The sequence below is a fragment of the Sabethes cyaneus genome, chromosome 2 (genome assembly GCF_943734655.1).
Source record: "Sabethes cyaneus chromosome 2, idSabCyanKW18_F2, whole genome shotgun sequence".
Classification (NCBI taxonomy): Eukaryota; Metazoa; Arthropoda; class Insecta; order Diptera; family Culicidae; genus Sabethes; species Sabethes cyaneus.
The window spans coordinates 168,088,850-168,114,846 of record NC_071354.1 but is presented as its reverse complement, the minus strand read 5'-3'; the positions used below and the strand labels follow the sequence as shown (position 1 = coordinate 168,114,846).

The 25,997-nt window shown below is 39.2% G+C and overlaps 1 protein-coding gene across 13 annotated transcripts in view; it reads right to left on the bottom strand.

Annotated features, from left to right (window-relative positions):
• LOC128734982 (protein alan shepard) overlaps positions 1–25,997 on the bottom strand; it is a 370,743-nt gene that overhangs the window by 102,119 nt on the left and 242,627 nt on the right. For all 13 annotated transcript variants that reach the window (XM_053829412.1, XM_053829406.1, XM_053829405.1 and 10 more), the window contains one exon: positions 11,125–11,358. In XM_053829412.1, the coding sequence (XP_053685387.1) occupies positions 11,125–11,358 (234 nt within the window). The remainder of the gene's footprint in view (positions 1–11,124; positions 11,359–25,997) is intronic.

Genomic DNA, 25,997 nt, shown 5'->3' with positions numbered 1-25,997 from the left:
CACTGGAGATGAAATGCTGTGGGATCACGGTATCTGTCCAATAGGAGTGGGTGTTTTATAAAACAGCAGCGAAATTGAACAATGGAAGAAATCGATTGCCATTGGCACTTTATTAAATTGAAGCGAAGACGTTAAGGTTACGGTGTAGGATCATAATAGATAAACGGAAGGAAATGGACTTCGTTGTGCCACGACAGATAGACCTGATGGCACCAAAGCGCAAAAGCACAAGTACGGTCGGTACCTAGCTTCTCTCTGTTTGCTACGGAACTGTGGGTGACGGTCGATATCGCCGCAGTCCTGAGGCTGAGGACACATTTCGATGTTGGCAGTGCAGCGTAATTTGTAACGGTTGAATGACGGTTAGCCGGAGGTCAGGTCAACATTCGATTCGATCTTTTATTTGTGTTTCCGAATTGGGTCGTCGTCGGTGAGGTAAACGGGGAACTGTATTGAATGTGGAAATGACATTGTGGAAAATCCTATATACCTAGAAGCAAGGCGGTGAAAGAGCATTTCTGAAGATACAATAATAAGTATTTGTTTTCCACCGTGCAACAATGTCTAGTGAATGGAAAAATCGTTTCTAGTTATCCATAAAAAGTCGATCACATTCAAAATTTATTTAGTATACGATTGTAGTTCTTTCTCGCCATTTTCACACAACCATTACGGAAGGCAATTTAACGAATGTGGTCAATCGTAACATATCATAAAACTTAATGTTTATCCTATTCCTATAGCTAAAGGAAATTTTCGGTTAAATGTGTCGGTTATCTCGATCTAACAATCGTAGCTCCTGGTGGAATTGTGTGTTTACAATTGCAGAGGTTTTTTTAATGACTTAAGTTCATTGCTTATTCGGTATGTTTTTCCTGCTGCCGACACGGTTTGCTAAGCAATTTACTGTGTAAGATATTGGAACCGCAATTTTCCGGCCCAGATAATCCCTTCGGTTACAACTTTATCGTTATCGATTACTGAGGATACAATTTCATAATAGGATTTAATCCGTGGTTTCTGCATAATCCTTGAATACCTTATTCCGAGCTTCTAAGCATGTTGTCGCCCATGTGGACTGGTTTAGAGTATTGCACACCGATATTGTGCGGTGCTGGTCCGAACAGGTAGAATGACTTTCTCACAAGTTAGTCATCGTTGGCATCGTCGCTCGCTGGCAATCGAATAGCGATACGAAACAGAAGGTCCATTCCCAGTAGGATGTAGTTTCAAAGTTCCGGCTTATGCAGATTTCTACGGTGCTGCCAAGGAGCCAACTTTTGGAAGTCGCTTGTGAATGGGAAAATTAGTAAAATGGATTTATCACAACACATGTAGAATTCTCAACTCTGATTTTTAAGTGGGAGGAAAGAATAGGGGAAAATTAATCCAACTTAACTTGGATATCTTCTTTTCCGGTCTCGCTATTTTTCTTACTATCTTTTGGTTATTCTGCCTACCGCGGAGAGAAGCAGTAGAATGAGACAATCAGCTCGTGCCCAGCTGTTTGAATGCAAATTCGAAAACTTCAATAGTACACTAAAGTTAGTTTTGCGCGAATGTTTGAGAAATGGAAAGGTTTTATAACCTAACCTGTCCTGGTAAAAAGGCGTCAGAGTGTTCTGCTGTCTAGCAGCCAGGGAAGTTACAAATATGTAGATAACTAAACATTTACCATCGTTTGGTGGTTTCTTTGTGACACGATTTCTTAATCTATCGATGGAAGGTAAAGTTGGTGGTCGGATATGCACCACGTACACTTTCTATATTCTTCTATATCCTTAGGACGGTATGGTAAGAACCTAACCTGCTTCGGCAAACGAGGAGGGATACAGTTCCATCGTTGCGCAACCAGAAAGGATCAGGTCTGCGTGTGTTGTGTGGAATACGATTTTCCCTTCGCTTGGTGCGGTTCTCTTTTGATGTAACGTAAGGTAAAATGCTATAATAAAGAAAAGAACCGAGAGAAGGGATTTTCATTTTCGTACTTTTCGGGCAGTCGGAATCCCTTCAAGCGTTTTTCAGGAATCAAATTTCTACCACCACAGCGCAGGTAAACTGGCAGGTGGTATTCGGACGGATTACTGGCGGTGAATCGATACTCGAGCAACTTGCTGCTGGCGGTGGAAATGATAAATACTATGGTCTTGGCAAAGAAGTGACTTGCGTCCGGGAACGCATGTCCTGGACCTAGACGATGAGATGTAGAGATGATTTATTAAATGCTTCCCGGAACAGTTCGATCAATCACTGACGAAAGGTGTGATGTCTTCATTGTATTTGTGTATCAATCAAAGAAAATGGGTTTTCTATTTCGGGAAAATGGATCCTGAAAGATTGATGCCACTGGTAATAGCAAAAGATGGTATTTTTAGTGGTGGTGAAGATTCGTTCGTTCAAGGTAAGAAGAATTATGTGTATTATGTGCTTTCGCCAATTAATGAATACTCAAGAAGCTTTATGAGTTGCTTCTAGAGGTAATCAGATGATGGCCTATACATTGAAATGGTTAGGTTTGAGAAAGCTTTCTGTAGTTGTCTTGAATACGGAAAAAGAATTATTTTTGGAATTTTTTATGGTTTTATAGATTCATAGAGAAATGTGTAAAATTTGTCCTAAGGATCTTTGAGGTAAAATCACTGCAGTGAATTGAACGAACTTCTACCAAGGCGTTCGAAAGTAATTGAAAAATTTCTTCTGATTTACGCTTAGATCTTAAAAAATAACTTCGTTTATCTAGAACCAATATATAATCTAGAAGCACGAAGAGTCTTTTTATTAGCTGAATCAAATTATCAAAAATAAAATCTTAATTATACAGACACCGCAGTGAGATAAAAGTGGCAACGTTTCAACAGCGAGCTAAATTCAGGGCAAACACTCCACTAAATAACCATTAAATCCACCTTCTAGAACAAAGACAGTTTCGTCGTCAACAAAGTTCAATCAACTGTAATGATTGGTTGCACTCCGCACATTTGCCTGCCTGCTGCCGCTGCTGCTGCTTTTGCTGCCACTGCCGCTGGTACAAACAGCTCATCGCATCGCTGCTGCTGCTGTTTACCCTAGTCGTCCGTCAGCATCGTCTTCCCAAACCCAAGTAAGGCGAGAAAACGAGACAAGAAATACAAATTTGTTGAAACGGGCAAATTTCTATCCTCGCGCTTGGAAAAATTGGGTCTCATGATGAAAAGCAGATCCCTTGCTGCTTCTTGGCAGTGTGGCTGCGGTATGCCAGGCGCTGCGCTGCGTTGCGCCGAGCTGGTGGGAAAGGCGATGAAAAATTCTGTTTTTCACCAGGAATAAATTATCCGCGCGAGAAGCAAAATCGATAGCGAGTAGAAGAAGCCACCACCGCTTCGGCAAGGACCGAGAACAAGCGAAGAAAATCAAACAAAGTAAATTTGATAAAATATTTGATCGATAAAATGCAGAACCAGCAAACTGCGGGAGACTGCTCTTAAAGTGAGCGTAAAAATGGGAACTCCCAGCTAGGGTTTCCCGGTGGGCAAATCTTGCAACAGCTCTGGGTTGTAAAATTGTGAGCCAAATGATAAAAATATTGATTCCCGAACGTGTAGCGGAGTAAGTAGCAATCAGCCGGGAACATTTTGACCGGGTGAACGTTCGAAATGGGTAGAAAGCGATCTTGTAGCGCTGGGTAGTAAAATTCGTTAATCGGTTTTCGATGGCAGTCACAGATCCTTAACTCGTTAGAAATGAATGTCACCCGGGTGATGATAAATGATTCAGATCAGATAATGTTAGATTAATATGAAACAGCTGGTAATAGTATTGGAAGTTTGATACTCACTGCAATGGTTTATGAGTTAACACTTGGATTACTGTTACAGTTTTTTCTACATTACATATCGTGTATCATTGATTAGTTTATGGCTTATCGGGGCAGCTTAGTTGAGTTTCGACATGAATTATATCATCAGTCCATTTGCATATTAAATAAATTTTGTGGAGTTTACCAGGCCATCATCAACTTATAAATAGGATTTTGAGATTCAAATCATCACTGTTAATATCCATATAGGCGTATCAGTGGAAAGTGGATATAAATTATTCACGCATATGGTTCCCGGTGGTCCCATTGGTGTTAAAAGTTTGATGCAATAAACTGCGAGTTCCGGATGTTCAGAGTAAATTTCTAAATGTAAGATATTTTTCATTCGTTGATTTGCTACGAATAAACTATGCCATAAATTAACCTTCATCCAGGTGTTCTCCATTTCTAAACCAAGACCTGTACGTCAACTAAGAAAATAGTAACAGTAATAATATCATACCAAATTTATCCTTGTGTGAACTCATCACTGCGACCAGCGATGCGATCACTGCGATTCGATTCATGAAGTCATCGAAAAATATTGTCGCTGAATAGCAAATATCAAAACAAGGTTCTTTTAGTGAATAATCATCCGTAAGATATTCCCAGTACTTTTCGCAATGTAACTTGATATAGTAGAAAAAGATCTGATTGCTTGCAATTAAGGCAGTTCATAACTCGCGGTACAAAGAAGCATTAAGGTAGACGAAACTTACTCACGCATGCGCGGTTAGGCTGAACAAACCCGCCGAAAGTCACTCAAAATCTGATAAGGTACACACCATACCTTATGCAATATCCAGTATCTTTTCCGGGCGGACGTTGGAAGCCTTGAATCGTCCATTACGAAAGTACAGAAGGTCCTTGATGGTCGAACAGGGATCACTAACAACATCTTTTAACTCCACTTTGCGGGCAGGAAATTTAAATTCGATACTCCTGCGTAAAAATCTTACAGGCCAGGATCTCGTTTGTTTGAGGTCTGAAACAGTAACACGTAGCTTGTTACAGCATTTTATTTGGGCTGGAGGAATACAATCCGTTCGAAAACTTTTTAGTTTAGTTAGCATAAGATCACAAGTCGTCATTATCAGATCACAAGTATTAGATAAAGGTTTAGGTATTATCATTTTCGCTATAATACTTTATGCGAAAGATTTTTATTTCTCAGGTTGTACTACGGCTTGGTGAATGCCTGCATAGTGCGCAACAACTCATCCCAAGTAACAATTCCAAGTTTTATTACGTTCGTATAGTGGTTTTCATGACTAATGTCATAAAGCCGCTGATAAAACTATGAGCTCCACCAGAACATTCTGATGACCACTTACCACTATAAACTGCTTTCTGACCAAGTGGTACATTCCTCAGAATATTTCCATAACCTCTATAAGAATCAGGTTATAAGCTCAAGTAGTCATATCACGCTCTGCTAAAAGCAGCAATAAAACTGGTTAAGCTTTCGCTAGTTGACAGCCCTCGCCATAATTTAATAAAACTTTTCGCTCTGGTAAAAGCTAAATAAATTCGCCAGCTTTATCAACTTGAAAATACATCCGTGAGCAGCAAAGTTAAAGTTTTATTGTCAGATTATTCTGATAGATTTGGTTTAGGTATAACGACCATAATAGAATATCCCATAGAATATTTAATAAATTTTAAGCAATTCCGTTGATTTGCAGCATGTGCGCATTTAATTTTATCGTGCATATTGATATGATAGGTGGATAAAATCTGCACGCCACTGAAATTTTGCAATTTTCGAAAACTGTTTGTTTTAACAAAATAAATATATTCAGTTAGTCAATCTCAATTTCTAGAAAAATCATTTTAGTTACTTCCTGTGACAGGAAAACCGATTTCCTTCTGCAAAACATGATGAATTTTCTGCTTTGATGAATTTTTGTTTGACAAGCAGTTTTGATAAGCAGCCGCGATAAGATTAATTTCGAGTGATGCGCCATTTTGTATTGCTACGCCACACTTATGGTTTACAGTTTTATTATGGGTTTCTAGCTAGCTATAAGTGTGTTTGGACTCGTATACTCTTGGTATTGCGCAACACCACAATAAAACCAGAGGTAAGGGTTAATGCCGCAATAAAACCTTTATAAAACTCAAATAAAACCAAGTGGCTTTAGAATTGTTACTTGAGATATGCCTACCTCATCGTGGTACCAGCCGGAATACGAGCAACCTTAGCAGAGATCGGGCAACCAACCTCAATGACAACTAATAGCGTTTTTGTTTTTGCTCAGGTCCAATCTAGGTTGCCCTAGTTCCAATCGTATGACTGTCAAAACATTTGTTTTTTCACTCAGGTTGAACTTAGTTTCGCTCTAGGTTGAACTTTTTAGACGTCGGGTTCGCCCTGGGTCTTTCTACAGTTTCAACTCCTCTATTGGCAATAAACTGACAACCCGAATCCGTTTGTTTATTCTCCCGAAAATGTTTGTTTATTCAGTGGTCGGATTGGAAATAACCCAGGCTAAAAACAAAAACGGTATAAGTTCGTATGTTGACCGGGAAGGAGGTACTGTTTTGTCTCGGCACTATCAGATGGCAGTTACATCACGAGACACGAAAGCGTACGCCTAGTAAGGCAATCTACCTAAATCCTAAACAATTACGAACAATCAAGGAAATTCGACTCGAAACATTCGGCATGGACAAAGGTGACGAAATCAGGACAAGGAATGTATGCTTGGTACCTGGAACTACAAGGCGACGCGCCGGGGTGCTGTTTGATCAATTAGAACCCCGAAAGGTTGACATCGTGGCACTGAAAAAGATCTGTCGCAAAGGCGAGAAGGTGTGAAGAATCCGCGAGGGCAAAGCCCAATTTTACCAGAGCGATGGAATGTTAAACGAGATGGGAACGGGTTTCGTAGTTTTGGGCCGTATGCAGGATCGCGTAATGGACTGAAAAGCGATCAACGAGAGGATATCTATGATGAGGAAAAAGACCGTTTCTTCAGTTACACCAGCTACAGCAGACCCGAAAACGAGAAGGAAGTGTTCTATGCGCAGTTGGAGGCAGCGTATGACAGCTACTCGCCATGGGACAGTAAGATCATCATGGGGGATATGAACGCCCAGAATGGCAGGGAAGCAATGTGTAGATTGCATACCTGGCCACATAGCCTGCATACCGACACGAACGATGACGGCCAGCGATGAATATTATTACTTTCCGAAGCCTAGTGATCAGGAGCGCTTTCTTTTCCCGCAAAGATATCCACAAAGCCACTAGGAGATCTCCTGACCATCGAAACTTGAACCAAATCTATCATATGCGGATATCGGCACCTACCATTACCTAGTAGCAGTACATGTGCGGTCAAAACTATCGACGGTTTATACCTCGCGACAAAGCCGCCATCGTCGGTGAAACATTTGGCATTTAGACAACCCACGAGTTGCCGCGAACTACGCGCGCATACTGAATGAAGCTTTATCTTTCTGTGTGAAGCTCGGTGCCTCAACCCTCGAAGACGGATAAAGCAGAATACGTGCGGCCGTCAATGAGGCCGCAACCGCGGTGTTAGGTGAAGAAACCTAGAGCGCATGACATCCCAAGTAACATTTTGAGTTTTATTACACTCTTATGATTTCATTTAAGACCAAAATTAGTCATGAAGACCGCCATAAGAGTACAATAAAACTTACATTGCTGCTTGTGATAATGGGTTCGACGGGGAAAGCCAACAAGCGATGACGTGGAAAAAAAGAGCTTGGAAAATCTATCTATGCCACAGGGGAGAGTTTGGGTAAGTATCGACGAGCGTGGAATAAGTTGCTCACGATCCTGAGAAAGAAAAAGCGCCAGAAGGAGGACAGAGATCGTGAAGAGCTAGATCAACCAGTTCGGACTAATGTGACGCCCAAGTGATAAGGTGGATCAATCTCGTAAAGCATACACACCGAAGTCTGATAGCTGTATGAAAAAGGAAGGGAAACCTTAACACAAACGAGTGAGAGGTGGTCGATAGGTGAAAGCGGTTCTGCGATGGGCATTCCAATAGCGATATAACAGAAGCAGACGGAACTGAAGTTAATCTAGGAGTACAGCTGGAGAATAATAAAGTCGCTGTAAAGTACACAAAGGAATTTCCGGCAGAAATCTTCAAAAACAGTCCAGAATCTCTAAGCAACAACACTTTAATAGATAATTTCAAGGATTTGGAAGGAAGAGAAACTACCGGAGGAGTGGATGGAAGGTGTGGTTTGTACCATCTACAAAAAGGGCAATCGGCTAGATTGCTGTAATTACCGCGGCATTACGCTGGTTAACACTGCCTACAAAGTCGTCAATCCTCAATAGCAATAGAATGCGTAGGGTAGTATCAAGCGTACTTTTCAGGAACCCGTGCTACTACGGAGTGAATTTTTACTTTCCTACAAATCCTACACAAAAAAAACTTACTTTCCTACAAATGTCGGGAATACAACGTGCCCACGCATCATATTTTCGTGGATTTCAGGGCAGCATACGATACAGTCGACCGCGAACAGCAATGGCAGATAATGCGCGAGTACGGTTTTCCAGACAAACTGACGTGGCTGATCAAAGCTACCCTGGAGCGAGTGATGTGTTAGGTGCGTGTTTCGGGGACACTGTCCTGCATCTTATTCAACATCGCTATTGGAGGTCTAATCCGGCGAACGGGTATCGAAACGAGAGGGACGATCTTCAGTAAGAGTGGCTAGCTGCTATCCTTCGCAGACAACTTCGAGATCATTACTAGAAACCTTGGGATGGCGGGGGCAATCTACCCCTACTAGCACAGTTGTTAAAAACTAGTTGTGGTAAGCGATTAATGACTGATTTCAGTCATAAATAGGTTGCAGCAACTAGAAGTGACAAAAGTGTGCTACTTGGGACGCTACACTAAAACCGGAGGCTTGGAGGGCTTCTAACCCAATACAAATCAAAGCGTCGAAACCCAAATTTGCGTCTCACGGACAGTGACTATTGATGGCGATGAACTGGAAGTGGCTGATGAGTTCGTATATATAGGATTTCTGGTCACCGCCGACACTAATATGAGCAGGGAGATTCACCGACGTATTCAAGCTGGATGTCGAATCTACTTTTATCTCCGCAAGACGCTTCGATTTCGGAGCATACAACGTCGCACAAAGCTGACGACGTACAAAACGCTAATCAGACCGGTAGTCCTCTATGACCTAGAGATAGTGACTATGCGCACGGAATACACACGGGCACTTGACGTATTTGAACGAAAGGTGTTCCAGACTATTTTTGGTGTAGTACAAACGGAGGCACTACTTGTAAGGATTCCCATTATACACTTGGCGAAACACTTGGGAGACTACGGTGGGCCGGGCACCCTCCATCGGCACGAGGAATAGAGAGGCCCAATGTACTAGATGGCTCGACCAGGTTGAAGTCGACTTGCGTTTGGCGATACGCTTAACGAATTGGTAACGAATAGCCTAGGGACGAATACAGTGGAGAGGAATGTATACATGGCTCGGAAGTTATTTCTTTCGTATCAAAGGATGGTTGATTGAAATGTGATCTACTTTTCCATAATGTTGGAAATCAAGGGAGAAGCAAACGATGCCTACTCTCACGCGAGCGAGTATGAGAACGCATCCAACGCTTACGTTACTGACGCCAACGTATGACAAACAGCCGCCGTGGCTGTGAACAGTTATTATGCTACCTACGCACTCGCGAACGCACGGCTTCGTAGCGTCTTTCTGCATAACCTACTCACGGCGCAAACAACTCGTGAGTAGGCAGCTGCCCTATGTAGATTTTGCACTACCTTTTATTTTCTTCTTCATTTTATACCCTTAATTATACACGCGGGTGAGAGTGGGAGCCCTCGCGAGTGATCGGAATTAGCTGATCGGGCTGCAAGGACGAGCGAAAGGGATAACCGTGGCTGTTAGTTAAATACACACTCGTAAAAACTCGTCACAGTACATGCATAAATAAGAGCAAGAGTCCGAAAGGAATGCTTATGTCGGCGTGTTCGTTAGAATGAATACACACTAAAAAATTTCTACCGAACACCATAATTTTTTGACGTTCGCTTTAGTAGGTTTCAAAATGGAAAACTAGAACAACGTATAGGGTACGAGAGAGTATTTTCAGCCTATTAAGCGGTAGCCTAAACAATATTCAGGAATTACGTTGAAACTATATTTATTCGAGACAAGATTTTTATACCAGTTTATAGAGTAATATTTACTGAATATCGGCGTGTATTTTGGTCTTAATGAAACGCTACTGAATTTGAGTTATAGTCGCGAGAAATGATGAAGTCGCTGAGGCTAATTTGGGCGCATTTTCTATAGTGGTGTCTGTGTCGGATTTAAAGACCGGCCGAAATGGTGTTCTTCCGTGATGAAAAGAAGTAGAATTGTTCTGGATTTCATATTCACAGCTGTTTAGTTGCTAAAATAAGTAAACGTGATCATAATTGTGTGTTTTCCAAACCATCATCAAGAGCGGATATGCGTAAGCGATTGCTGCTGGTTTTTTCAGCCTGATTATGTGCTAGTGGAAAACAGTGGTTTTGATGTTTATTGAATAAAATTTAGCAAATTACTTACATTTTTATGAAAATAGTTATAACACATTAAAGCCTATGAGTGGTACATTCGTTTCAGTATTGTTACATAGCGGCAAAGTTTTTATTTGGGAATGCGTAGCAAAAAAAGGTAATGTATGCCGCATTTAGTAGCGTGCTGGAAATACCCTCCCGTAACTTATAATGCAGGCAGAAAAATCTGAAATTTCTGTACAAATGGCCAAATGTCTATATCGTTGCTCAGGTAACAATCTTGGTTTTATTAAATACTTGTTATGGTTTTTTATAGCCAAAGTTAGTCGTAAAACCACAATAAGAGTAATAAGTTAAATTCAATTAATACACTGCGGTCTATGTTCAAATATAATAAACAGAATATGAAGTTCCACCTTTCTCCATTTAAAAAACTGCCGGTAACATATTTAAAAATACTATAAATCGAAGCAATAACCACAAATCATCAATATTTGAAATGCATGCTAACAGAATATTAAACGTACATACTTATTGTCACCGTTTCTATGACAATTAGAGAACCACCACGATAGTTTATACTAAAATTGATGCTCTTAGCTTAATCCGTTCTACAGTCGCATAAATAATAAACAGCTCGCCTCATCAGGATATGAGGAAAGCAATAATTCACCCATAAGTACGACGGCCTCACAGCACAGCACAGCACAGGAATGTATCGCAGTGTATGTCGGTAGGACTTACCGTGGTAGTGGTGTGTGGAGTGTAGGTCGCATACGCCGGTTGCGCCGTCAGCGGGGCCGTGTATCGGTAGGCCTGCTGTGTCGGTGCGTAGCCGTAGCCTGTGCCTCTGTATGGACCACCGGGAATTCCGCCGGCTGGACTAGTCATAGCGGGTCGCTGGGCACCTTTTAGTGTGGCCGGCGCAGGCGGTGGTGCTCCAGGGTAGGCGCTCCGAGGCGCTGCTGTCGTGCTGCCCTGCAGGGAAAGAGAGAAGAAGAGAAAATGAGTCCAGAAACGGAAAATTGGGAAACAGATTAACCCCAATTTCGCTGCTGTGAACGGGGGTCCGATTGCAGGCTGTTGACTATTTTTATTGTGCACTTTTTGTTTACTGGTGCGGAACGGTTGAGTTATTTGATTTTAATTTTAATTGTTTTTCTCCCCGGTTTTTTTTTTTCATTTTGGTTGGCAGGCGGTACATAGGAAAAACGACCAAACGCGAATTATTTTCGTTCTACAAATTACCGCTGGATGGTTGCACCGCAAAAGAGCTAGGCAAGTGAGCCAAAGTCCGAGGGAAAAAGAGTGAGCCACCGGATTCAATGGACCCTACACAGGCGACGTAGAGATAGCCGAACAGTTGGATGGGCATTGAGTGAAATGTTTTGCCTTTCTACTATATAAATATATAGTATAAAGGTATAGAAATCACTTGGAAAACCGGAAATGGAAAGAAGGTCCTGCGGGCCGAATGTTATATACCATTCGACTCAGTTTCGAAAACTGAGCATTTTCTGTGTGTGTGTATGTATGTGTGTGTGTGTGTGTGTGTGTGTGTGTGTGTGTGTGTGTGTGTGTGTGTGTGTGTGTGTGTGTGTGTGTGTGTGTGTGTGTGTGTGTGTGTGTGTGTGTGTGTGTGTGTGTGTGTGTGTGTGTGTGTGTGTGTGTGTGTGTGTGTGTGTGTGTGTGTGTGTGTGTGTGTGTGTATGTGTGTGTGTGTGTATGTGACGCTTTTAATCTCACTCACTTTTCTCGGAGATGGCTTGTCCGATTTTAATGTTCTTAGTGTCAAATGAAAGGTCTAGGTGTCCCATTGGTCGCTATTGAATTTCATTTTGATCGGACTTTTAGTTTAAAAGTTATGTATAAAAATACGAAAAATATGGGACTTTATTATCTCATAGATCCCTTAACCGATTTGAACAAAATTGATTGCATATGAAAGAGGAGCCTCACAAACTCTTAACTTCCAAATTTCATGGTGATTGAACTTGTAGTTTGAAAGTTACATAAAGAAATGTGAAAAAATAGTATTTAAAACATATTTTTGTAACATTTAAGAATTAATTCAATAAAAAACATCACACATTTTATTATTATTTGAAAATTACTGCTGAGATCTATCAAACGAAACCGAGTTCTTTAAAATCGGACGGTTCATTCAAAAGTTATTCAAACTTTAACACTTAAGCACCGTATATTAAACCGTTAAAACGTGTGAAATCAAAACATATCAATCAAATGTTGATTGTATTCAATGTGTGCGATGTATGTATGTATGTATGTATGTATGTATGTATGTATGTATGTATGTATGTATGTATGTATGTATGTATGTATGTATGTATGTATGTATGTATGTATGTATGTATGTATGTATGTATGTATGTATGTATGTATGTATGTATGTATGTATGTATGTATGTATGTATGTATGTATGTATGTATGTGTATGTGATGACAATTTGCAATGAAATTCAAGAAAAGTGAGAAACATGTCAAAAGTCAGAAGTTTTTGAAGCCTCTTAGTGGAATACGAACTCTGAACTAAAAGAAAAGAAAAGAACTTTTACCGACTAAATTCCACTATTTAATGTTTATTCGCGACAGATACGCTTTGAAAAAAGACACTGATGAAGCCTGCATGTTGTAGGCGAACTACGTATCTGTCGCAAATAAATATTAAATAGCGGGATTCAATTGCAAAGTTTTTTCTTTTCTTTGATTTTAGATTTCAATTGTCATTTTCTTCACTTGCTGTTACTCACAATTGCACGCAAAGCAAAAAGCGGAGAAAAGCAGTTAATTTAAGTATATAAGTATAGTGTTGTATAGGATCAAAATACTAGTGAGTTGATTTTTCCAAATAAATTTATACAAATTTCATACAAATTTTGCGCATTAATAAATGCTCCATAGATACTAGAGCTTAGAAATGTTATATGAAAAATAGGAAGTAAACGTTGCACGGTAGTAACTTTGTACGATTTGTTTTCGTTAGTGACATTTTAAAGGACAGATGTCTTATGTCATGTATCATGTTTTAATAAATAAATCAAAAATGACCAGCACTGGAAATCATATCGATCATATTTCTCATTCTCAAGCATGTTTATGGCGCAGCTTTTGCACTATTTTTTGACCTCATCTTGTTTTCCTAACCCTCTAACATTGTAAAAACGATGCGATCAAGCTAATGACTATCTTTTCATGAAAGTACATTCAAAAGAAGCTCAAGTTTTGATTTTCATGCAAAAATAATTATCTGAAGGAGCGCCAGCTAAGAAAAAGTTCAATTTATCTTTTTCATATCTAATGTTCTATTCAATTATTTTTTCTAATTCAGATACATTGCAAAATTGAAGCCAAGCAAACTAATAGTAAAATTTTGAGATTAATCATTTTGTTGTAGATATCCTTTTTCTTCAAAAACGAAGTATAATAATAATTTTTCTGAACTCTTGTTTTTCAAAGATGCTAACTTTTGAACGCATGGCATTAATATCAAAATATCAACAACACATATTTCATACTATCAATTCAAAACAAGTTTCGTATGTGGCTCTCAAGCCCGAAAGTTAAAGCCGACCGATTATAAAACTAAATAAGGTGTTCATCAAATAACATAAATGACGCTTACAAGTATTTACGCACCCAAGGAAAGAAAATATAATTATTCTACGCAATACGTTGTGTATTTTACTGGCAAATAAGGATTTTGAGGAATACGGAACGGATATTTAAAAATATAGTCAAGTTAATTATAGATGTTCCTGAGAAATTAAATAATTATTATTGTGGCAGTAGAAAGGCTAGGTCACGCCGCTAGGTGGATTAATTCGGGTTTTTTAAATGAAAATTGCCCAGTATTTACGCAATTATAAGGGCTGCATTACTGATGGAATAAATCATGACTGTTTTACCATTCATAGCCGTATTCTAATTTCAATTTTACGAGACTATTTTCACATTTTAACTGAGGAGAACATTGATAGGTATGAAGAATGTGAATAAATTTACTAGCAGTCGTTGAGTGGTGTTCTACTCATTTTAAAATATAAACTTTTAACATGTTCGGCTACCCAACGTTGTTCTATATTTCGCTTGGTTCAGGACATAATCATCATGTGGGTGTGTAGATAGCAAGTTTAGTGATGGTAGCGGTAGTGGTAGCGGCGAATTGCCATATTTATGATGCTCTAATGTGGCTAAAGTTGGTTTGCTTTCCACTCGGTTTCCGCTCTGCTTCCATATATGAACTGCATCGTACGAAATACATTCGTGGGTGTGATTTTGTTTCATTGTCTAGCACAGGACATGACCGAACAACCGACTGGTAGAGAACTGCAAACCATTTTCGAGTGGCGGTTTGCGAACGAGTGCTTTTGCGCAATTCCACTTTTATGAGTGTTTGAGAAGTGCAAAATGGTTTCAATAGCGGCAAGAATATTAACGGATTTTCGTTGGTCGGTTAGGACAACAGTCGGTGGTGACGAAAACTTTGACGGGAACGAGAAAAAGGCTCAAATTGCCCCGCAATTATACGGGGCCATGAGAATGTAATATGGAAAGATGATATGAATGTTGGATGTGGGCAATGCAATTTTGGCACACTCAAAAAATAATTATGTGCTCAGAAACGTTGTTTCGCCGCATATCCGAAGTTTATTTTTATTTGTCATAAGTTATGCAGAAAGTAATAAGCCATTCGCAATTTATTCTATAGTGCCAAATTAACTGGGATTACATATGTGAAACGGGAAATAATAACAACACCACTGGATTATCCATTTGTACACGCGAGTTGAACAAAGTGAACAAAGTTATAGTTAAAAAGACGTACCAAAAATCCAAACCAAATGGAATTGTAGTAAAAAAATGTTTCCTAGTTGAAACTCTTTGAACTAAATATTATTAGTTAAGCTGTTTGTTGTTTGTCAGCTTTGTTATCTAACATACAGATTATAGCTCACAATTTATCTCGTAAAATAGGATCGTATTTACAGAAAAACCGACCGAACACTTAACAGTTATACCGTTCTGTGCCGCTTGGTTAGGCCAAATCTTCTTTCGTCTCGCTCGGTAACTCCGAAAACCGCGTCAACATTCTCGGTGGCGGTGGCAATAAACAACAACCCAAAATAACAATAACAGGAAAAGAGGCGAAGAGGAAAAATCCCAACGCTGCCGCTGCTGCTGCTGGCTGTGCTGATTATAGGCTTGTTGTTTACACCAACCACATTGGGTTCGGATTTCCCGCGGTAGCACTTTGCACAGCGCGCATCAGCACCTCATCAAAAGACTTGCTGCTGTTGATGAGATTTTTTTTTTCGTAGGCCCCATTTCTCTTTCAACGAAGCTGACCTTCATCAGTCTCCCACGACATTAGAAGGCCTCGAGAAGGGGGTTTGACTATCAATTACAATTTGATACGATGATCCATTCGATTATTCGGAAAAAAGAAGCGTGTGAGCGAGACTTCCGCGAACGAGCGTGTGAGTGAGTGAGTGAGTGCGGCAGGCGGTCGCACTTTCATCACACTCCCAGGCCCAGTAATTAATGGTAATTTTTTTTTTGCGAAAGGTGTCCGAAAAGGCAATTCACCTTGCAGCGAGCGTGGAGAAAATGCAAACGAGAGATTGTTGTGGACTTCTTCTTTGGAAGCATGTTAATGGTTGATTTCAATCAGAAGTAATTTGATACCTGCTGTAGACGGAAAAAGACGATCCAAGGGAAGAAGATGAGGAATAGTGTTTATGAAACCTATTGAATCACTATGGTGAAGAAGTGATTTAATTGGGATAGCGCAACTTTCTCATGGCACGTAAACTGGTCTTTTTGGCAGCAGGTGATATGAAGCGCAAGATACAGTTAAATCTTTAAATGATTTCTTTTATCTCAGCCACCGTTCTAAAAGATAAAAATTACGTAAAATTAGCACGTAAAATTAGAAATTAATTGTTGACTCAAACGGTGCTCCAAAAAATGGAAAAAGGGATAACGCCAGAAAATAGACGTTACGATTAATTATATTGATTGACTTGCTGTATAGGTTATCTACGGTTTGGCAAAAGCTTTAAACGTAATTTTGAGCCAGGTGCTCTTAAGGGGTATGTCCCTGTGGGATGTATCAAACAATTGAATCGTGAAATTATGTCAGTAAATGAGAAGTACTTAGTATGGAGTTTCGATTACAGTATTGTTTTGAGTTAATTTTTTCTCTTCCGCTAAGAGTTAATAATGACACAAATATTCGCACGGTTTTCCGAAGTACATCCTCGGAAATAGTAACCAAAAGTTGCTTAAATGACTCCAACGAGTGATCTTTTGTTCTTCCAATTTTACTGAGCAGGTATCCACCAAAGTAATTCAAAGGATTTAGAACTTGTGATGAAATGAAATGGGGTAAATTCTGACGATACCACTCTTATGTAACTTTTGACTGATGAATAGTAGTAGAATCCTTTTGAAAGCAGTAGTTTCGGTATTGGAAACCGTTTGACAGCCAACTTATCTATGTAAATATCGTCTGCATATATACCAGTGCCATCGAAGCAGGTCTCTACTTCGAATCACTCCAGCCTGCTTCCTAACAATCCGTGCTTTCTGTATGTTTTGACCTTCAAATCATGTCTGGTGGTATTCATGGTCGCCGATAGAGAGACACATGTTCAAATCCTTGGCCTGATTCTGCCGAATTACTGCCCTTACTCTTTTATCAACGATTTGGTGGTCAGAGATTTACGTTTTTGTCTGGTTTTATAGATATGTATCCATTTCTTTGTATCTTTAATGGTGCCGAAATGAAGGCTCTTATTTACGTCATCATATGTTTTTGAGCTGTTTCAAAATTCCACATAGTCTGGTTTTGTTCGAATACCAGGTGTACAAGTATGAAACCAGATTTATTTTTGAAAAAAACACACGTTTATTGCATTAAAATGAAAAACTCTATTTTATTCAAAGTATTTTCTATCGATAGCTATAAATTTTTCCTATATCTCTGACAATTTGTGGATGCCACGGTAAAAGAACTGGTTCTATTTAGAAGCAAACCATTCATTATTTTCCTATATATTTCAAATAAGTGATAGTCGGAAGGACCCAATTCTGGTGAGCGAGCCACATGTGAACGAATTTCCCAACCAAATGTCTTAATCGTTATCATACAACAAAATCACTTTGTGTTGTCTTTCTGGGTATTCTAATTTTTGTTTACTCAAAACTCGTTTTAAATTGATCATTAGTTACCATGTTTGAGTAGGTACATGTTTGAGTAGGTACATTATACCTTTCCAATCTCACCAAACATAAAGCGTTGTCCTTCGTCTATAGCGATTTGGCCGTGCAACCGAAGTTGATGGTTCCCCTCTACTTACCTAACCCATTTCACGCTTAGGGTTCTCGAAAAAATGCACTTTTCTTTGCCAGTAATAACTCGATGGAGAAATGACTGTCTTTTAACCTGGAAAACAGCATTCCACATGTGACTTTTCGGTTTTCCTGCTACCTTTCGTTCAGCTCATGTGGATCTCATTTTCCAAGCTTCTAGATCATTCTAATGGCCTGCAATCGTATAGACGGCTTCTCGAGTCACATTCCATTGATTCGTGAGTTGATGTTGCGTGTTAGTGTCATTTTCGTTAGGCATGTCTAAAAGATGCTGCCGTGCCTGAATGCACAGCCCGTTTAAAACATAGCAACCGCGATCGGTTTCGGTGTTGTCTATTGAGGTACCGGTTTTCAACACTCCGAGGACACTCAGTATCGCGTGCGCCAGCTTCGTGAAAGTCAGGAATTCAGGAATATGCTTGACGTTTACCGTGAGCACGTGTCTTTTTTGCTAGCGTTAGTTTTTCGTTTTCTCTTTTCTATTTCATTTACTCACACGACAGTTGGAATAAATATTAGGCGCCTCCATGTGTGTTTTTGTGAACTTGAAAATACTCGTCTACGATGGATTCCGATATCAATTAACACCCGGAGATGTGTTAACCGAGCGTATTGTAATCCGGTATTGAAAAGATTGCAAATTTTACGCCACCGGTATATTGCTTCCTACACCTCGTGTTTGTTTGTATGTTCGGGCATGGCGCGGAAAAAGGGACGAAATTAGTTAGGTCATTCTGAGCAATGGTATAAGCTCGGTTCGATTTTTTTGCTTCGAGTCTGTAGTTCATTGCCATCGAACTTTATCGGAGGATTTCCACGCACTTCTTTGCCAATCCTTTGCTGGCAAAACGACGTTATGATGCATAATGTTGAGGATTAAATTAAAAGTTTGAGCCATCTGGTGGCAAAATACGATTTTCACATTGGTTTTCACATTCCTGGTACAAGTTTAGTATCAGTTCTCGTTTTAAATCCATGTTTGCAGCTTATAAAAAACAAATTCAGAAAAAACTACCCCGTTTAAATGTCTAATGATCACATTCTTAGTTAAAAATGTTACTATTTGGGTAAATGCTGATTTACGACCTATGGCGTGCGGGTACGATTGCAATCAGGAGATAGGTAGTTAGACATATGCCAAACACAGTAGAGAAACTTGCTGCTGCAAATTAAGAAGATAAAGATTTTCAGATGCTGCGATGTATTACCTACGTAATAAAATATTTTAGCCATATGCACCATCGACTGCGACACTCAGAAGGATCGGGAAACACCGGGAATCGACGGTGTCCTGGGTACTGAAATCATTCAGAAGACCCAGGCCACCCAGCGATAAATTATATCAGAAGTTTCCGCAGTTGTGCAGCATATGCGCATTAAATTGTATCGTGTATATTATAATGGTAGTTATTATTATAATTAATTTTTGAAAACCAGCTGTTAATACAACATAAATATATTCTTTTAGTCAATCTGAATTCCTGGCAAAATCATTCTAGCGGTTTTCTGTGACTTAAAACCCGATTAATAATAACTTTCTTTCTACAAGTCGCATTTTGCTTTGGTGAATGTTTTTGCGGACTAAATATACTAGAAAACGGCAATATAACCTCGCATAAAAAATGTTTTCGGTGTTCAACTCAAATATTCTTCAAAATAGCATCAATATTTAAATCTGTTTGGCCAAAATGGTAAAGCAGATTTATTGCGGTTCGACAGGGAACCTGAACAGTAGGTTGCAAATTGGTACTGGAGATTCTCAGCATAGCATAGCATAAGAAAAGCAGAGCTAATAATTAATACCGTAAAACGGGGTAACATTGATCATCGGGGTAACATTGATCAAATGGACCATTCGCATAAAGTTAAATAAACAACTTCTACCAACTTTCCTGAACTGATCAATGTTACCCCCAAAGAATTAGAATCATAACCATAGCAAAGCAACGACAGACTGCGCAGCCAGCTGTTAGAGTGCAGGACAATTGCTGGGCCAGTTGCTACGATTCTATTGACTCTAACAGCCTCTCCCAGTCGAGATTCAAACATACGGCGACTGGCTTATTAGACCAGCGTCATACCTCGAAGCCAACTAGGAGGCATCATAACCATAATGCTGTAATTTATTCCCCGATAATTCGAAAAAAATCCGACTTAAAATGAATTTCTGACGAAAAATGGTCGTGTGTCTCACTTTTTCGAGTACAGTCTTTATACCTCGATGAGAACTCCAGACGGCCAAGGCGGTTACGGCAAATCCTGGTATGCAGGTATCAAAACGCATACTGTGGACCGACTCGAGAACAGTTCAGCAAATAGTGTCGGTTCAACGAAATTATGTAGAAAACGTGTTATGATGTTCGGAACTCAGGAAATACACCAGAAGACCGCAGTGGTCATTCTAGCCGCCACGTTACCGAATCTACTTTGACAAGCGAATGGTGGTGGATTTTAGCACGAGGTTTGTTCTCATGCCGCTCAGTGCCCTTTTTCATATTAAATTTTATATTACCCCGATGAATCCTCTTGTAAGTGCAAAAAGTCACTCTTCTTGTTAAATATACTGGCCTTGCGAGGTGGGTAAAGTAGAGCTAGTTTTGAAGAAAGGGGAAATCCAATCATAAGCACGCATATTTTTTTTTAAATTATCGCTCATTAAATAGCGGTTACAATAAAAAGAAATGCAGTGCAGCTTACAACAAACACCCGGGCGATATCGCAATAGATCAGCAAAACTGGTCGCCATGGTGAGCTCACACAAGAAAAAGCGTACAACCGAAACTTGACCGTTAACTCATGCATGATGTCGATTTAACATTTACTCCTGAAACAAAGTCCTGCAATCACTATCCTCTCTGAAAACGGCACGATCATTCAGGAGCCGGTGAGCAACTTCAGGAACTGGTTTGTCGGATCGACACAGCTTGCGCAAACGTCATGAATTCTAGAACACGCTGGGTATTCAATCCGCCGACCGCCCCTGATATGGGTGGCATATGGGAGCTCATGGCGCATTCAGTCAAAAAGCCGATGGCTCCACTGATCATCGCAGACCAAGTCTACGATCAGATCTTCCTCACCGCCATTATGGAAGTAAAGGAGATAGTTAATGCTCGATCATGGAACTAAGTGGTGGTCGATCTTGAGAACCGTTTTGTCAAAGGTAGCTCTACCGCTCTTAACCCTTTGAAGAGTACGGTTCTCTGTACACGGCCTTCTCTTTAGAAGCCTCAGAGCTATGTATAGAATTTGTTTTGGATGGTTATCACGAAAATTATTACCACGAGAAACCAGGAACAGGTTTCCTGAGAGTTTGATATTGTCAAATAAACATATTACAACATTCTGACTACGCACTTAATAGTTATCTTATTTCAAAAAGAAAATTATTTCCCGAATTTTGGTCATTTTTATTTTTAAGAAACAAAAACAAAAGAACAAGAGATTTTATATGAAAATCAAAACTTGAGGTTCTTTGAAGTGTACTTTTATGGAAAAATATTCATTAGCTTGATCGCACCGATGACGGACTTGACAGCAGCACTTCACAGCTCATACAAGCGTTTTCGCAGCCTGTGATCTGTGGAAGCGCTGGGTGAAAGGATAGGTATCTGCCGACGTAGTATGTACGGACTAAGCGGCTGGAGAGTAGTGAAACGTTGAAACTAGGAGATTTGGTGTGGTCATGGTCGATATGGCTGGGTACGTAGTCAAGTTGAGTTGGTCCTTTTAGACAAAGATTGTTATGTTAGGCAAGTTGTTGTTCACTCGAATGCTGAAAACAGTAAAATTGGTTCAATGGTTCAAACGACATATAAATCTTTTAAAAAGGTGACTATTTACTGAACCGTCATAAATCTCTATACTCGCTATAGTCCATATAAATATAAAAATGTCTCTAATTGTTTTCAAAAAGGAAAAAGTACACAAGATTTGATCAAAATCGGATACTTTTAAAACATAAAATAGTGTTTTACCTTCAATTTGTAACTCTAATCCTAAAATACGAAAAAAGATAACAAAACGATACCCAAAAGTAGTAGCATTATCTTCAGCGCCGTTAATTTTGCACTGCTTGTAAATGTACGCGCAATGGAAAAATTAAAAATTGATTACATTTTTAGTCGCTTATTCACCAACGTCAGTCAGTATGACGAATTCACTATTTAAAAAAACAACTTGTATCGACATACACGTTTAACGACAACCACCTTTCGGTACAGCCACTAGTTTACTGTACACGAGCCTCATCACTCACCGTGTCATTTTGTGACAAAAATAGAAGTTAGTCAACCAGGAGGAAGGCAATATAGAAAGGCTGTGATAGGAAAGCAGATAGCAGAGTGGGCTCACAGTTTCGATAAGAAAAATATCGATCACGAATCTCCGGCTGGTTGTAAGTACAAGCGCCATGTCAGCATTGAAAACCAAATATGCTGAGCCAGATAAACCTTGAACAAGTGTACCTACATATATTCAGTTTGTCTTCCATGATGATTTTCCTTCATTCAATATTGTATACAGGTTTTAATCTTAAATTCATCTCTTCTATTCACGGAGTGAACACAACCATAGCCAGAACCTAACCTACACCAGGCTATGGCCAACATCCTTCCTCTTCATTCAATAACCCGTGCCACAAACAATTCTCATGTCCGAGCAAATAAAGCAGCCGTACTACGCCTGAGCCAAATTTAATCCAACGAACGTGATTCGATTTGAAAATTCCAACCTCCATTCCTGGCCTTGGGTTTTACCAGTAAAAACTTTGTTGTCTCAACGATGCTCGTCGGCGCATTAATTTCATTGAACCAATCTTAATCCAGGAAATATTAACTCTTTCCCTTTTATTACTACATTTGCTGTTCTTTGGCTCAACCGTTCGAAGAAGTTCTATCCTTATTCCACCGAGAAAGAAATTCCATTTCCGTTGTCGAAGTGGAACCCCGCGCACACGCCGGTACCAACGCCGCTACAATTACGTCTTTCCTTCTTCGGTGTCGGTTCTGCGGTGTACAACGTGGCCAAACTCTAGTTCATCTTTTAATCGAATACTGCCAATCAACTCGTCTTTTCTTCCATCACCATCCTGGTCGCGTTTTTCTGTAAACGCGACTGTGAATAAGTCATCTTTGCGTCGGCAAAGAAAGAAGCGAAAGAATCGTTTAAGCATAGACACGTACACGGGATGTTACGAGAAATTGAAAATGGTGACCCCGTCGCGTCGTGGAGGACTCACGCGTTTCGAAGAATTTATTTTCGTTGCCGTGGATAGAATGGATATGTACCGGGGCTAGCGGCCGGACAAGGAGTTAAAAAGTCGTGTCATAAATTAGTTCTTGCCTTTCGATGTGGTACTGTAAGCAAGGTGCTAACACTGCTAACCCCTAATTGATTGGTGAAAGCTGAACTATGTACGTCAGTGCAATTTGTTAAGTGGACAATTAACTAGATACCACCCTTCGTTTGTCACGAGTTTGAAGTGCCCATGGTGCACTTGAAGGTAGACATAATTATCAATCTTTACACTTGTCTCATAATAAACTCAATATTGACATAGACGTTGTAGTGCGATTTGCAATTCAAACATACGTCCGTGTTATCGATGTTGCCATTTAAATCTATACTAAACTTAGAATCTGTTTCGATGTAGAAAAATTGATGCATTCGTGCATAAATATTTATCGCCTCTTAATGTTAATTGGCGATTTTAGCCTCAAAGGTAATTGTAAGGAAATTGGGTCCATATTCAGACAAAATTAAAGAAAAATAAAAGGAATTGAAACGATAACAACTAGTGAGAAAACTAAATTTTAATTTAGATAAACTAAGACAATGTTGAACCAAAATAAAATGTCTGAGAGAAAACAAAGTTAAATTGATAGCTAATTACGTCAAATTCCATTCAATAAAATATGAAACAAAATGGAGATTAAATTAGAATCCTAATCATTTCAATTGAATCTTATAGAAATTGTGTTTTCTCTTACCCTACGACAGTAATATAAATCGAGATATGTTCTTTTCTACTGCATCGACTTTGTGCTGACTGCATTTTATCTGCATAACGCAAATCAAATTGAAATAGATCCTAGCACGACCGATCAATTAACATTAAAACAACGAGTACATTCCATTATTAGACCTATCTTCACCCAGTGGAGCTGGAACAGCATCCGGTATTGTTATATTGTAATGTCATTTATTCTAACCGAAAACGTTTTACGGAACACTGAAACCTTATCATCAAAGCAATACATTTACAACCGTTGTCGTCGTCCTGTCCTCGGCACTACTGGTTTTCGCATGAATAACATTAAAGCAACCGCACGAATCGTATCTAAACTAAATGGCACTGAAGCGGATACGCATACCTACCACCTACCGCAGCAGCAGGGCACATTTGGGGTGTGAGTGCGAAACACTTTGTCGATGATGATACTGATAGCTTGTGTGTCCACCCAAAAAATTCCTCAGCCAGCGAGGAGCAACGGAAATTATTAGATTTTCCCCCAATGCTAATAAACGTTCTAATAATATCCGGTTTCGGCAGGCCAGATTTTCGTTGGACTGTTAAACTCAAATAAACAAATACAGCCAGTGGCAGATAAACATGCTATCCAACAGCTATAAACCTTTTTCCCTATTTTTTGCTGTAATTAATTTGCCTTTTTCCATAATCAGTTACTGAGTTCCTTCTTAAGAGGCGAATCAAATTTATCAATTTTCGGTTATGTCTGCATCCCAGCCGGTACAGTTAGTAAACATTTCCCCAAATATTTGTCGGTAACGAAAATAATCTTTTTGTTGTTCTTTGCTTGTTCTATAACACTTCAAGTTTACAACTCAGAGTGCGCGGAACATTTCGTTGCCACTGATTTTAATGGGTAAAAAGTGACTTTTCTTATGTAAAAAATCACGTAAAATCGATTGGTGATGGTCTCTAACGCGCGGATATGACGGGAAATAGCCCATTTTACCTCATTCACCTCTATTTTATAATTGTTTTGCATGAATAATGTACAAACTCTCTTTAATTTGAGATTCTATGGTAAGGAAAGAAGAAGAATTTTAGGAAAAAGGTATATGAACAATTTTATTTTAATTCAACTTAATCTAAAAGTCTGATTTGCCCCACTATACTCAAGGATTTTCTACTACAGTCAAAATGCCAATTCGACGCTTTTACCAGAGAATTTCAAGAAGGCATGCCTGTTGTGTAGGTCAGAAGTCAGAAGATCGAGCGACGATCAAGTGTTTGATTAAAATGTGTTAGGGAATGTTTTGCCTTGTCTTACTACTACTAGTGTACTGAAATCTGAGAATGTGTTGATAGGTAAAGGAGAAATTTAAAAGCGCTCCGATTTTGATCAAATTTGGTGTGTTTTTTTTAGTTTATAGTCACTTTAACCAGTTTTTGGTCATTCGTAACTACTGCGAGGTAGGGATTTGAATCCGGGTCCTCGGCGTGAGAGGAAATTTGGTTTGTTTGTTCCTAGTCCTAGGATATTCCGGAATGTCCACATCGGCTCAAAATATATCCAAAATTCTACCCAAGAACTCATACTGAAAAATCCTGTGGTTTAATACCTCGTTTACTATATTATTAAAGAATGTTTAAAACGGCCAATTTAGAGTTCCGGTAGAACCGACAACGGATATTTCGGAATTTCCAGATCGCCTCAAAATACATTTAAAAGTCTATCTAAAACTTCGAAATCAAGGGGAAGGACAATTTTTTTTATATTGAACGCCAATATAATTCCAAATAGCAGCAATAAATCTGTTTGGTCGTAGTGTTACCAGATTAATAGTACTATAAAACTAACAACCCCAATGAATTTGCTTTATTAACAATTTTATCATGGTGTTATAGCTAGATATAAGTGAATTTTGACTCGTATCATCTTGGTATTGCGTAATACCATAATAAAACCAGATGTAATGATTAACACTGGAATAAAACCTTTATAAAATTCAAGTAAAATCTAATAACTTTAGAATTGTTACTTTGTTAATGTTTGTGCACCCGTTTTTATTGATCATAAAGAAACAAAACAATTATAATATATACCAGGAACTTTACATACGAAAGAAAACTTATGTAACTGAAAAAATTATTTTGCGTATGGTTATTATTGCTAACTCACAGCCGATTTGATTTACTTCATTGAAAGCCAACTTCGGCCAGTATGAAAAACAATTGTCACTAACATTTGAAA